General features: G+C 41.8%; 1 protein-coding gene across 1 annotated transcript in view; it reads right to left on the bottom strand.

The window, feature by feature from the left end:
- LOC124788425 (lipase member H-like) overlaps nucleotides 1–14,452 on the bottom strand; it is a 154,974-nt gene that overhangs the window by 51,830 nt on the left and 88,692 nt on the right. Inside the window, exon 4 of the mRNA XM_047255692.1 lies at nucleotides 3,363–3,560. Within this exon, the coding sequence (XP_047111648.1) occupies nucleotides 3,363–3,560 (198 nt within the window). The remainder of the gene's footprint in view (nucleotides 1–3,362; nucleotides 3,561–14,452) is intronic.

Below are 14,452 nucleotides of genomic sequence, written 5' to 3'. Positions count from 1 at the left end.
TCAACTCCTTTTCGAATCTGAATTTCACCTGGTCCTTCTCCAAAACCCAAGCCACCTTCCTGGATGTTGACCTTCATCTTGTTGAAGCTCACATCCACACCTCTGTCCATATCAAGCCCACAAACAAACAACAGTACCTTCACTTTGATAGCTGCCATCCTTTCCACATCAAACGCTCCCTTCCCTACAGCCTAGGTATTCGTGGCAAACGTATCTGCTCCAGTGACGAATCCCTCAACAACTACACCAATAACCTGACCAGTGCTTTCCTCTCCCGCAACTATCCTGCAGACCTTGTCCACAAACAGATTTCCCGAGCAATACATTCCTCCCCATCCAACAACAATGTTCCTACCCCCAGACCACACAGAAGCATCCCCCTTGTCACCCAATATTATCCTGGCCTCGAAAACATCAACAAATTACTCCGCCAGGGATATGACTTTCTCAAGTCAACCCCTGAAATGAGATCATCCCTTGACAAAATTCTCCCCACACCACCCAGAGTTGCCTTTCGTCGCCCCCCTAACCTCCGTCACATCCTTGTTAAACCCTACAATATTCCCAGACTACCGTCTCTACCCAGCGGTTCCTACCCCTGTAACCGACCCCGCTGCAAAACCTTCCCCATGCATCCCACCACAACCACCTACACCAGCCCCGCTACTGGTGAAACATACACAATTCAAGGCAGGGCTACGTGTGAAACTACACATATCATTTATCAACTGACATGCCTGCACTGCACAGCCTTTTACATCGGCATGACAACAACCAAACTGGCTGAGCGCATGAATGGACACAGACGAACTGTCCGCCTAGGAGATGCCCAATACCCAGTAGCGGAGCATGCCCTCCAGCATAATTCTAGGGACCTAGGAACCTGCTACACCGTATGTGCCATTTGGCTTCTCCCACCCAACACCAGTCCCTCTGAACTGCGGAGATGGGAACTTGCACTGCAACACATCCTTTCATCCCGCCATCCCCCTGGACCAGGCGCGGCTCGTGGTTTCTATACGGGGGAAGGCTGTGGCATTTATTGATCAGAGCCAACATAGACCTCGGGTTACGCTACAGATTAGTCTGACGTAAACAACTAAGAATTCAGGGGGAGGGGGTGGGCAGATCACGCTCTACCCATAATTTTACGTACTGTATCTTCTATAATCAGGTATTAAATATCATTAGAAGCTAACTTCGTGTTAAAATCTTTGGTTAGTGTTTTTATACGTCATTATTGCATTTTCTGACACTTTGCAGCAAATCATATGAAAAGACGCGTTTCGGAGAGATCTTTAATGCGGGTCTGGAAGCACCAAGTTCTTTCACTTTCATCCTATGGCCGTGTTCCAAGTTTTTACCTATTAATTTGCACACTGAATTCATATTGCGCTTGTTTCACACTCGCGGTATGTTGCAGGTATTCACCAGCAAGTAAAACTCACTAAAATCCTGCAAAATATACTCCGAAAAAGAAACTTGCTAATATCACACGGTATCAACAAAAGCAGTCAGCATCAGCAAGCAAGGAAGGTAAAGTAACGGGAGAAATTTCGCGCGTTTTGTCCTTTAACCACTTATGAAACTCTCGCTAGATGGCAGTACTGGTACGTTACTGTAGTGTAGTGCACTCTGGCGGGATATTTGCAAACTTATTCTAAATGTGGATAAAATAGCCAATAGCAGAAACAAAACAACTATGTAAAACATTATCAAAACAATAATACTAAATGTCGATTAATGACGCATCGAAGCGTAGTAGAGATATGCAGAGACAGAGATTGGATAGCGAAGTTTCGGCCACTCTACATTCCTTTATTACATAGATAGTGGAACCTGAAAAATATGTGGTGGTTGGTACGACACCCTTAGGCTGCAAGCTCTGAGCCTTCGGGTCGCCCATAAAGAGCAGTACTTTGTAGAAGCCACGCCCCCAAACCGCTACTACATGCAGCTTACGGACGTTTCAAGGCGCAGCCTAAACACTACTAACCATTCGGAAAACATCTATCGATACAAACAGTTCCAAAAATGTTGACCGTCGTTATTTTAATCGGAACGGGAAATATGCGAAATTCGTCCTGATAATTTAAATTATGTAATACGTTCTTGCGAAATTTACTTTAACATATATTTTGGGGCGGCTCCGCCTCAGAGCCTTTAATTACGAGCCGCGCCTGCCCTGGACTGAACCTACGTTAAACAACCTCACTCCCATTCACTCTTCAGTCTTCTCCTCTTTCCCTTTCCTCTTTAGCCATTCACGCATTTTTTCATCCTACATAGTTGTGTTTATCTTTATACTATATACCTCTTTACTTCTGTATGCATCCTCTTTGGTTTGAAGCTGGCACAGTACTTATAGTAGAATATCTTTGGCTTCCCTCTGACAACCATGCCTCCATCCTTGCTACCCTCCCTGTTTACCTTTCCCTGTGGTTTTACCTTTCCCTGTTGCTTCATAACCTGGGTTGTGAGTAACTGAATCCACTTTCCCTTCTTCCCTTTTTTCCCCTCTCCTCCCTGATGAAGGAACAAAGTTCCGAAAGCTAGGAATGTAAATTTTCAGTTCTGTTTTATGTGTATCTATCGGCTGTACTGAGCTGAGGTAAGTACTGGCCAGCCCCTCTATCTCTTTGTTAGTATTTGCTATAAAAAAAAAGTAATGTAAGAAATAGTCTGCAGGTGATGGACCATCAATTTAAAAGAATAAATGTCTTGTATAATATTTTTAACTATTTGCATTAGCATTGCCATGCAGATTACTTCTACCTGAATTTAGTAAACAGAATATGTTTATAATCTGCTGCTACTAGCTCAAAAATAGTCCAAACTACCTTTCTGCATCAGTGTGTGAAAAGATGATAAACTAATAAATTGCATATGTCAGATCCAAAAGATACATTCACTAATAGTAAAATAGCAATTCAAATCTAATAATGGGTTTTATCTTTCTTGGAGATTAAAGTATAACTTTGGCTTTTTAAAGTCTGTGATATGCTACAGTGGAAACTCTAAGTGATATGGTATGGAAATCTATTTTTACCTGAACAGACATAGACAATCAGAGTGGAATTTTTAAAAACTGTTTAATATGTCATTCACAGATGCACTACACATTCTTTTGTCCTCTTAATACTTTGGAGTAGTAATAGTGGCAGCTTAATCTAAAAAGTATAACAATTGCCTATTTTAATAGTGGAAATTCCAGGATGGAAAAAGACGGGGAAGATAGGAAAGGAAAGAAATGAGTTTAGAGTCTCTCTGTCTCTCTCCCCCTTTCTCAATGTTTCAATGAACAAAATCAAAAACTTACAATGTAAGTAGAAAGTAAAATGTTCTGGCACAAAAAAACTCACCATAATCGTCAGTAGCACAGCCTGGTTGCTCTGAACCTCCATTTGGAAAGAAGTCTGCATCTCCCAGGGTATATTTATATCCTAGAACACCAGCATTTGTATGGATGACCTGGACGAACTCTGCATCTTCTTGGTCCAGCATCTTCTCATTTCCTGGGTTTTCATTATCATCATATCCAGGCCCTGCTGGGTCTAATCCTGTTTCGTATTTAAATTTAGTTGCACATTAATGTCATTCTGAAGTATTAGCTTGTGATTTAACTAAACTGATAACACTTATCCATTTTTTGAAAACTTAAAATACTTGTGAACAGTCTGTATTGAACTTTTATTGTAAAAGTTATGCAAACCTGTATTTTTTGTAATCCATAGTTTTACAATCCCATGCAAAGCTTATTCTTGTACTGCATGTCCAGCAAATATTACAGAATACAAGGAAGAAAATATTAATATCTATTTTAAAAAGCTACAAATGGATACTATTAAAAAGCTATGTGAGCAGAGTTGGACAAAATAAAATTTGTTCACTACCCACTGACAAAAATTGAAAATTTTATCCCCTCTGTTGTTCCTTCCAAATTTTGCAGGAAGTGACGTATTATCCCATACTTTGGACAAGTATCACAGACTGTAGCCAAATCACTGAAATTCTGCAACTACCATATTTCTACTTTGCAAGGAACACCACAACCCAGAGCATTTTTAGTAGCAAAGACAAGAGCCAGTTATAGCCAATCGTGGGGTATAAAAAATCACTTGTCCTTATAGTAATAAGTTTTACATTGGTCAATTGGGCTAAGACACAGTTGAACATGAACACAGTTGGAGGTTGTCTTCTTGCTTCACATTGGCTGAGTGTGTACTGGGTGTGGGTCAAAGCTATGTTCCCACAGTCCACCACTTAGAAAACAAAATCCAAAAACAATCTGTTGGAATCCCCAGAAATTCATAAACATCCAGCCCGCAGTCCTAATTTAATATTAAATGATCCAACACAGCTCAATAATTCCCCTTTCTAAACTTCACTTAATCGCCATATTTCTCCAGTTCTTCCCACATTGTCTGACTCATATTATTCCTATGTTGTTCCCTATTCGAACACTGAAATTCAATAGTAGGAAAAGGAAGAGAAGGTGAATATGGATTGGGGGTAAGAAATGAAAGAGGAAGCTGCCTGGTAGACTTTGCACAGAGCATAACTTAATCATAGGTAACACTTGGTTCAAGAATCATAAAAGAAGGTTGTACACATGGAAGAAGCCTGGAGATACTGACAGGTTTCAGATAGATTATGTAATGGAAAGACAGAGATTTAGGAACCAGGTTTTAAATTGTAAGACATTTCCAGGGGCAGATGTGGACTCTGATCACAATCTATTGGTTATGAACTGTAGATTAAAACTGAAGAAACTGCAAAAAGGTGGGAATTTAAGGAGATGGGACATGGATAAACTGACTAAACCAGAGGTTGTACGGAGTTTCAGGGAAAGCATAAGGGAACAATTGACAAGAATGAGGGAAAGAAATTCAGTAGAAAAAGAATGAGTAGCTTTGAGGGATGAAGTAGTGAAGGCAGCAGAGGATCAAGTAGGTAAAAAGACAAGGGCTAGTAGACATCATTGGGTGACAGAAGAAATATTGAATTTAATTGATGAAAGGAGAAAATATAAAAATGCAGTAAATGAAGTAGGCAAAAAGGAATACAAATGTCTCAAAAATGAGATTGGCAGGAAGTGCAAAATGGCTAAGCAGGCATGGCTAGAGGACAAATGTAAGGATGTCGAGGCTTATCTCACTAGGGGTAAGATAGATACTGCCTACAGGAAAATTAAAGAGACCTTTGGAGAAAGAGAACCACTTACATGAATATCAAAAGCTCAGATGGAAACCCAGTTCTAAGCAAAGAAGGGAAAGCAGAAAGGTGGAAGGAGTATATAGAGGGTCTATACAAGGGCAATGTACTTCAGGGCAATATTATGGAAATGGAAGAGGATGTGAATGAAGATGAAATGGGAGATATGGTACTGAGTTTGACAGAGCACTGAAAGACCTAAGTCGAAACAAGGCCCCGGGAGTAGACAACATTCCATTAGAACTACTGACAGCCTTGGAAGAGCCAGTCCTGACAAAACTCTACCATCTGGTGAGCAAAATGTATGAGACAGGCGAAATACCCTCAGACTTCAAGAAGAATATAATAATTCCAATCCCAAAGAAAGCAGGTGTTGACAGATGTGAAAATTACCAAACTATCAGTTTAATAAGTCACAGCTGCAAAATACTAACACAAATTCTTTACAGATGAATGGAAAAACTGGTAGAAGCTGACCTCAGGGAAGATCAGTTTGGATTCCGTAGAAATATTGGAACACGTGAGGCGATATTGACCCTACGACTTATCTTAGAAGATAGATTAAAAAAAGGCAAACCTATGTTTCTAGCATTTGTAGACTTAGAGAAAGCTTTTGACAATGTTCCCATTGCTCTTTCAAATTCTGAAGGTGGCAGGGGTAAAATAAAGGGAGTGAAAGGCTATTTACTATTTTTACAGAAACCAGATGGCAATTATAAGAGTCAAGACGCACGAAAGGGAAGCAGTGGTTGGGAAGGGAGTGAGACAGGGTTGTAGCCTCTCCCTGATGTTATTCAATCTGTATATTGACCAAACAGTAAAGGAAACAAAAGAAAAAATTCGGAGTAGGTATTAAAATCCATGGAGAAGAAATAAAAACTTTGAGGTTTGCCGATGACATTGTATCTCCGTCAGAGACAGCAAAGGACTTGGAAGAGCAGTTGAACGGAATGGGCAGTGTCTTGAAAGAAGGGTATAAGATGAACATCAACAAAAGCAAAACAAGGACAATGGAATGTAGTCGAGTTAAATCAGGTGATGCTGAGGGAATTAGATTAGGAATTGAGACACTTAAAGTAGTAAAGGGGTTTTGCTATTTGGGGAGCAAAATAACTGATGATGGTCGAAGTAGAGAGAATACAAAATGTAGACTGGCAATGGCAAGAAAGGCGTTTCTCAAGAAGAGAAATTTGTTAACATCGAGTATAGATTTACAAGGGTTGTTTTTTTAACTAAGGGCCGTTCGCGCATATAGTCCCGTAGTTTGCGCGGACGCCGCAACAAGCCACCGCACCACTTGCCGGCATCCTTCCCGTTAATACTGATGCAAGTTGCAGCTCTGTAGCTGACGTGTACACATCACTATGCTACTTTATAATGTTTACGATTATTGAATCGCCCGCCGCGTGTGAGATAACGGTCAGTGATACGTTTTTTGACCGCGAGAAGCCTATCAGCTGCAGAAATTCATCGTCAGTTAACACAAGTTTATGGCTTGAATGCAGTGAGTGAAGGTAAAGTGAGTCAATGGGTAAGAGAGTTTAAAAATGGCCGTCAAAACGTCCATGACGAAGAACGCTCAGGCCGGCCCTCTGTGATCACTGATGATTTGGTGGCTGCAGTCGAAACAAAGATTCGTGAGGACAGAAGATTCACAATTTCCACTCTTTCTTTGGAATTTCAACAAGTTTCAAGATTGGTTTTGTACAAAATTGTGTCTGAAAACCTAAACTTTAAGAAACTGTGTTCTCGGTGGGTACCCAGACTCCTCACAGAGGACCACAAAGGGAAGAGATTTGCCACTTCATTGGAATTTTTGATTCATTACGAGGAAGAAGGGGATGACATGTTGAGTCAAATTGTCACTGGAGATGAAACATGAGTATCCCATATCACTCCTGAAAGCAAGCGACAATCGATGGAATGGCGACACACAACCTCACCCGTCAAGGTCAAAGCCAAACAGACGCTGCCAAAGCGCAAGATTATGGCAACTGTGTTCTGGGACCGGCGCAGTGTTTCGCTAGTGGACTTTATGCCACGAGGAACGACAATCAACTCAGATGCCTACTGTGCAACTCTAAAGAAGCTCCACAGAGCAATTCAAAACAAAAGGCGCGGCATGCTGACAAAAGGAGTTTTGCTCCTGCACGATAACGCTAGGCCTCACACCTCTCAAAAGACTCGGGATTTGATTGATTCTTTTGGCTGGGAAGTTTCAGACCATGCACCATACAGCCCCGACCTTGCTCCTAGCGATTTTCACCTTTTCCGGTACCTGAAACACCATCTTGGCGGGCAGCACTTCAATGACGACGATGAAGTGAAAGCGGCCGTGAACTCTTGGCTGTCAGAGCAGGTGGCCGAATTCTTTGAAGAGGGAATTAAAAACTTTGTTGTACGGTATGACAAGTGCTTCAATAAACAAGGCAACTATGTAGAAAAATAGGTAAAAGTGTGTAGAATCAGAAAACAAAAGTTTTTTTACAAAAGTATTTGTATCTTTTTTTTTTAAATAAAAACGGCCCTTACTTAAAAAACAACCCTCGTAAGTGTCAGGAAGTCGTTTCTGAAAGTATTTGCATGGAGTGTGGCCATGTATGGAAGTGAAACGTGGACGATAAATAGTTTGGACAAGAAGAGAATAGAAGCTTTCGAAATGTGGTGCTACAGAAGAATGCTGAAGATTAGATGGCTATATAACATAACCAATGAGGAGGTATTGAACTGAATTGGGGAGAAGAGGAGTTTGTGGCACAACTTGGCTACAAGAAGGGATCGGGTGGTAGGACATGTTCCGAGGCATCAAGGGATCACCAATTTAGTATTGGAGGGCAGCGTGGAGGGTAAAAATTGTAGAGGGAGACCAAGAGATGAATACACTATGCAGATTCAGAAGGATGTAGGCTGCAGTACATACTGGGAGATGACGCAGCTTGCACAGGATAGAGTAGCATAGAGAGCTGCATCAAACCAGTCTCAGGACTGAAGACCACAACAACAACAACATTGTTCCCTATATTTATTTATTTTATTGTGATTGTCTGTACACTCCATGGATGCTGCTGTTCTGCAGTTTGTGCATCTTCCCTAAGTAAGAGAAATTCTTCACAGTACTGATATACAATTTAGCTTATGTATATCCAGTTACAATTGCCAATTCTACCTTTTGCTCTATTTCTGTTTCACCTTCCACATGTAATTACCTCTTCAAGTTATACTTCAGTACTCTTGTCATTTGTTAATTTGATGTTACTGTGACTGTTTATTTAATTGAAATAGTTATATAAGCAGTTAAGTTATTTTACCTCATGTACATCTTCTGGGCATGCAACACTTGTCCCCCCTCCCCCCTTCCCTGCTTTCGCCTCTGGCATGCATGCTTGAATAAACACACACATGCACATGTGCACGCACGCTCACACACACACACACACACACACACACACACACACACACATTTAGTGTTAATGTTTTTCTGGTTTGTTCTCTTTTCCAGTACCATCTTTGATGGCAATAGTCAGTTAAGGTCTTATAAGTCAAGAAATCTTTAATGAAATAATTTAGTAATGTAGAACATCCACAATATTGTAGATTTCATTTATAATTATAAAGTTGTTATACCAAGAAGCAATGGAAGAATCAATTAATATGATACGGAAATTGAACAACTAACATATTTATGCCATGACCGTGCACACAGCAAGCTCCACCCCTTCACATGCTATCTTCTTGGCCACAGCCAGCATATCTATGGGACTGCATTCACATAGACTTGGCAGGCCCCTTTCTTAACTCCATAAGACTCACTGTCATTGGTGCCTGTTATTGACTTCCAAATATTTTCTGCCACTGCCACATCATAAACTGGCAGGATTAGTGCATGTGAGTGTGCTGAGTGTGGTGTCAGTGTGGTGTCATCATGTGTGTGTGTGTGTGTGTGTGTGTGTGTGCGTGTGTGTGTTTGAATCGGCTGTCAACTGTATTAGCATGAACCGGCTGCCTGTGGGAAACATGTATGTGGCGAAGTCTCTGCCATGCCATCTGCCAGCGACTCACACACATATGTTTGTGGAGCAGTACTAACTGAGTTCTTTATGCCCTGCTAGTGTACCGTTCACATCAGTGCACTGTGTCTTGTTAAGTGGGGATCCATGAGAGTCTGTTTACCATTATTGTTCAAGATTCATGAATAAAGTCATATTCATGTTACTTGGACCACACTTGTGTTTCTAGATTACTACACGATTGGCAACGAGTTTGAAATGGTTTCGATGTGTGCATTCTTTAATTGCGATTTCATCAGTTTTATTCATTTTGGATGCCATGCTATTGGCCCTGATCGAAGAGCTTACTTCAGCTGTGACCACTTTCTCAGCTTCCATTAACAGACAGGGTACTGTTCCATCAGCCAATCCACCCACTTTTGCTCCATATGATGATTCAGCCGAGGATGGGAAGCTTAGGAAATAGACTCAGACAGCATTTTTTGGCTTTTGATGTGACAGCCTTGAATTTGTGCAAAGCCCCTCCCTTTTGTAGATTCCACCTAAAATGTATGAATTATTGTGTCAGCTGGCTCCTTCACAAGAACTGGCACCTCTTACGTTTGATCACATGTGCAGTTTATTGTCCAACAACTATTGCAAATGAAAGCATGTCATAGCAACGAAAATTGAATTCTACTGGTGCCACCTGAAACCACACTAGTCGTACAGGGCCTAGGCAGCTGAACTTCACAGCCTTAGTCGTAAGTGCCAATTCCTTACTGAGGCCCATATCTACTCTTATGCAGACTCTGTGGTGTGTGATCGAATTACCTCTTTAGCGCCATATGAGAAAGTGCACCAGAAGGCTTTACTCTGTGGAACAACTAGAAAGTATCTTCAAGCCCCAAATGAAAAAGTTTATTGTGCATTCTTTGCCAGCTGATGCCTTTCTCTGTTTTCTGAGCACCGTTCACTTCACGCCTATGGGGGAGTGGAACCAGGCTGAGTTGCTTCACAGCTGGTAGCCATGCACACTCCTCCACCATATGAAGGCTGCACCACACCTGCTGCAGTGAGGTTCATCTGGTCAATTCGCACCGGGATTGCCGATGTTGGTGCAAGGGTTTGGTCACTAGCCCCAGTGGATACCGGACAAGGTTATCTGCCACTGGGGATGCTCTCTGTGAGATGTCTGTACAGCCGATGGCTGGTAGCTCGCCACTTTGATTGGCTGTGCCCCCACTTGCTGCCAGTCAGGCCACCCTCCTCCAGCCACCTCATCATTATTTCATCACCCATTGTTGCCAGTGGGTCCATCCCCATCTCCTCCGCACTGGCATCTGTCTGCTGATGATGACACACAGAGATGGCGATGGCACCATTCTTTCCAGCTCTCCAGTGCTGTCGTTGGGCACTTCACGGGCTCACCTCCCTCAGGCATGCCGACATCACCGTGCATTTTGGTCCTATACTGTGTTGCCCTGCCCATATGGCCCATGGCCCACGGCCCCCGCCCCTTCGGCAGCATTATGGGTCGAATGCATGTGCCTTTCATTGGGCCGCTGGCGTGTTGTCCATCACCTTTGCACAAGGGAGAGATCACTGTATCCTGCAGCTAGTGCATGTGAGTGCAAGTGCATCAAGTCTGGTGTTAATGGGTATGTGTGTGGGGAGGGGGGGTTCTGAATCAGCCGTCAACTGTATCAGTGTGGGCTGGACACTGAAGGCTGCCTGCGGGAGGCACACGCGCAGTGAGGGCTCTGCCATGCTGTCTGCCAGAGACACACACACACATATATGTGTGGAGCAGTGCTAACAGAGCTCTTTTACGTCCTGCCAGTGTATTGTTCACATCAGTGTACTGTGTCTTGTTAAGTGGTTTTCCATTATTGTTATATATTCATGAATAAAGCCATATTTATCTTAATTGGACCAGTCTCATGTATTACTTGGTAACTGAAGAAACATCTATCCAGCCCACAACCAAATATTTACAATCAATGGCCTGCCTCACAATGAACAAAAATTTATTTCATCAGTCATCTCTGACTTTTGCAATCATCATACAATCTGACATGTGCTTAGACCTGCCTTTCATTAACAGTCTAATGGATGAGTTGAACAAATCTATCAGGCTTTTAAGGTAAGATGAAGATTGTCATCTGTTTAAAATCACCTGAAGACACTAAAAATAATTTTTAACATATAAAGGGCCACCCTGATCCATGAGAGGAGTCTGGAGGTGCTCCACAGCCAAGAACCACCAACCCTTCTACAACTAGTGCCTCTGTAGACGAACAACAAGATGTCATCTCATCATCAGTATTACACTGGTGCCACCATGTGGGTTTTTAGCAAACGACAGCAGTGAGGATGAGTCCCACTACAATTACAGCTATTCAAGGCTGTTCTTCACAGAAGTTGAATGACTCCAGTGGCATTGGAATCAGAATCAACTCCACAGCCAGCAGCATCAAACATAGCTGACATATTACAACATACTGCAGCCACACCACAGAATATTCATTTGCCACTCCCACAGTGCCCTTGCCTTCACATTGTGTCCACACGATCATCAATACTCTCAAAACTAATCAAGTGGATCCTGCATCATCAACAGGAACAGCTGAGGCAGTTGCTGGTGACAGCCGGGTACACTTCTATCAAAGAGAAAAAGAGTCATGCAAAGATATAAGGGGCATTCCATAAGTAATGCAACACTTTCCTTTTCTCAGCCAATTTCAAATCAAAAGTGCAGAATCTGTTGTGGGACTTTGTGGAATATTCACGCTTTAGCCCTTACAGTTTCATGACGTTCTGATATGTGGTGGTGTTATACACAGCCTTCAAAATTCTGTAACAGAGGTGCATTCCAAGCAGACAGTTGTCATTGAGTTTCTTTTGCTTTCAGAAAAAATGTGTTGCTTATTTACTGGACACCCCTTGTATTATAATATACAGTTCTACTGCGCCATTTCCAACCCTGGACAACTTCCAATGTTATAACCAGTTGGCTTAGTCTGGTAATCTCTCTTTGCTCCAGAGTAATGAGAATAACAGTCCAATAAAATCCATCCTGGCCAGTTCTGAAGTCCTTTATCTTCACCCCTTTCTACATATGTTTGAGCCAGACACCTTCTTGAAGAAGGACGATGTCACCGATTCTAATCTCCTGCACTTCTACCGACATTCTGAAGTTGATGAAAACACATGAGTAAGAGCAAATAATCTTTGCTGCACTGATTCCAGAAGTCTTCTGTTAATTTCTGCTACAGGTTGAATTCTTATATTAAGTCAGTTGGCTTTCAAGGCTCGATCCCACTCAATCAAGTCGTAAGTCTCATCCACACCAGAAAGTGAGCTGGCACAAGCACCTCATCGTAAGTTTGGAAGACAGGTGTAAAGCTGAGTATGGCTTTGATGCTTACAAGAAAAATCTGAAGTCTCTCCTCACCCAGACTGCTTCACCCGAGTAATTTACAAAGGCACCATTTTACTGAACCAACCATTCTTTCCTACCTGGCTCCCCCCAGAGCTGAACATAGGAAAATGAGATTCAAAATGCTGGGGTCTGCCCATATCAATGCTAGGGTTATGGAGCAGTCAGTCCAAAGACTTGCTCTGCCAATGCCACAGTTGGTAACATTGTATTAATAAAGCAACAGTCTCATTCCCAACAATGTAGCTAGTAATTCAATACCTGAGACTGTTACTTTCCTGACAGAAACTAAATTGTTTTTACTGTACATAAGGTTTTTATTAGTGTTCCCGTGTTCCTCACAATTGACGAATTAGGTGGCACAATATACTAGCTCAGAAGCATCACAAAAATGATGAATGTGCAAGATTCTGTTCTGACAAGTTGAGATACACTTGCATATAGATACATAGAGATTAGGAAGTCACAATAGCCAAATACACCATTTCGAGACATGGTGATGAAGCAGGATTTTGTCCAAACACAACCATAGTAGCCAAGTGTCTTGGAATAAAACCTTTTTAGTGATGGATACTGGTGAGACTAGGCCCAGAGAATCATAGGTGCTTGCAGTAACTCAAAGCAAATTTCTTTTGGTAGCTATCATGTCTAGTGTTTTGCCAGTGACAACCATTTGAGGTACAGGGAGCATATTGTTTGTTGTGTTCCATAACACACAAACTAGTGCAGCATTCACTTTTATGCCTTCTTCTTGGGCCTTCCACTTTTTGCTCAACCATGGCAGATTTGCTACTGTTACTATATTTGTTGCATCAATGAAATAAGCTCATAGTAGAGACCACCAGTCTGTCTTGTACTTCAGTTCTAGTTGTAGCATCATCTGTGTACATATTTTTATGTATTAAGGCTGCAACCAAGAGGAGTAAGTGGTTGTCAGTTTCCTGAGAGTGGACGATAACAGGAAGAAGCTGCATATACAACTGAAAGGAAGACATTTTAAGTGGTAAACAGCTGTCTCCATTGTGTGAACTGATTGTGAAGTTTCACTGACAGGTGTGTTGCACTATAGGGATCTCACAAGATCTTGCTCATACAAGTGAAGAGCAAGCTGAAGGGAAGTTTGTGTGATATGGACTATAATGGCAAAATGTCGTAGGCAGAATCATTGTAGTGCAACCATTACTTTCGGTTGAAGGTTTCTGAAATGTCATTAAGCTATGTCGGGCTCTCTTCTTGAGCTGATCCATCAAAAACAGACTGCTATTTTATAGTTCCTTGTCCTTCTTTTTTTTTTATTGAGTGGTGTGGAGTGGTATGTGCATCAGAAGCAGCTAACTCAACATGGTCTTGCCTGATGTATTCTAACATCAGAGTGTCATAAGCAAGTCTTAACTCATTGTTTTTAGTACACATTTTTGCAATGCAGTATCTCGAAAGAAATAAGATGCACCGAACCCTTCCAAAAGCATGGAGTCTCTCATGCTCACTGATGGTTCCTGCTCCTTGGCTCTTACAACATGAAGGTTAATGGCAATCTGAATCACTGCAATTCCTGTTCGATTTATGCTAAGTATCTAGTCAAACTCTGAGGACAATCAGACTAGAGACAGAAATAGTAGTATGGTCAGTTTGCCAGTATTGATTGGCTCCTATAAATAGATCAATGAGAACAACTGTCTGTCAATGGGATTAGCCAGTGACAGGTTACATGCAAGCTGCATAATTCACGCATCTTGTGGTACAGAAGGATGGCTGCTGAGCAAATGTGAACTCTCAAAGGCATTGATACTAATGAGCCCTTTCTTCCATA

This window comes from Schistocerca piceifrons, chromosome 3 (genome assembly GCF_021461385.2).
Source record: "Schistocerca piceifrons isolate TAMUIC-IGC-003096 chromosome 3, iqSchPice1.1, whole genome shotgun sequence".
Lineage (NCBI taxonomy): Eukaryota > Metazoa > Arthropoda > Insecta > Orthoptera > Acrididae > Schistocerca > Schistocerca piceifrons.
This window is presented reverse-complemented; position numbering and strand designations above follow the sequence as displayed.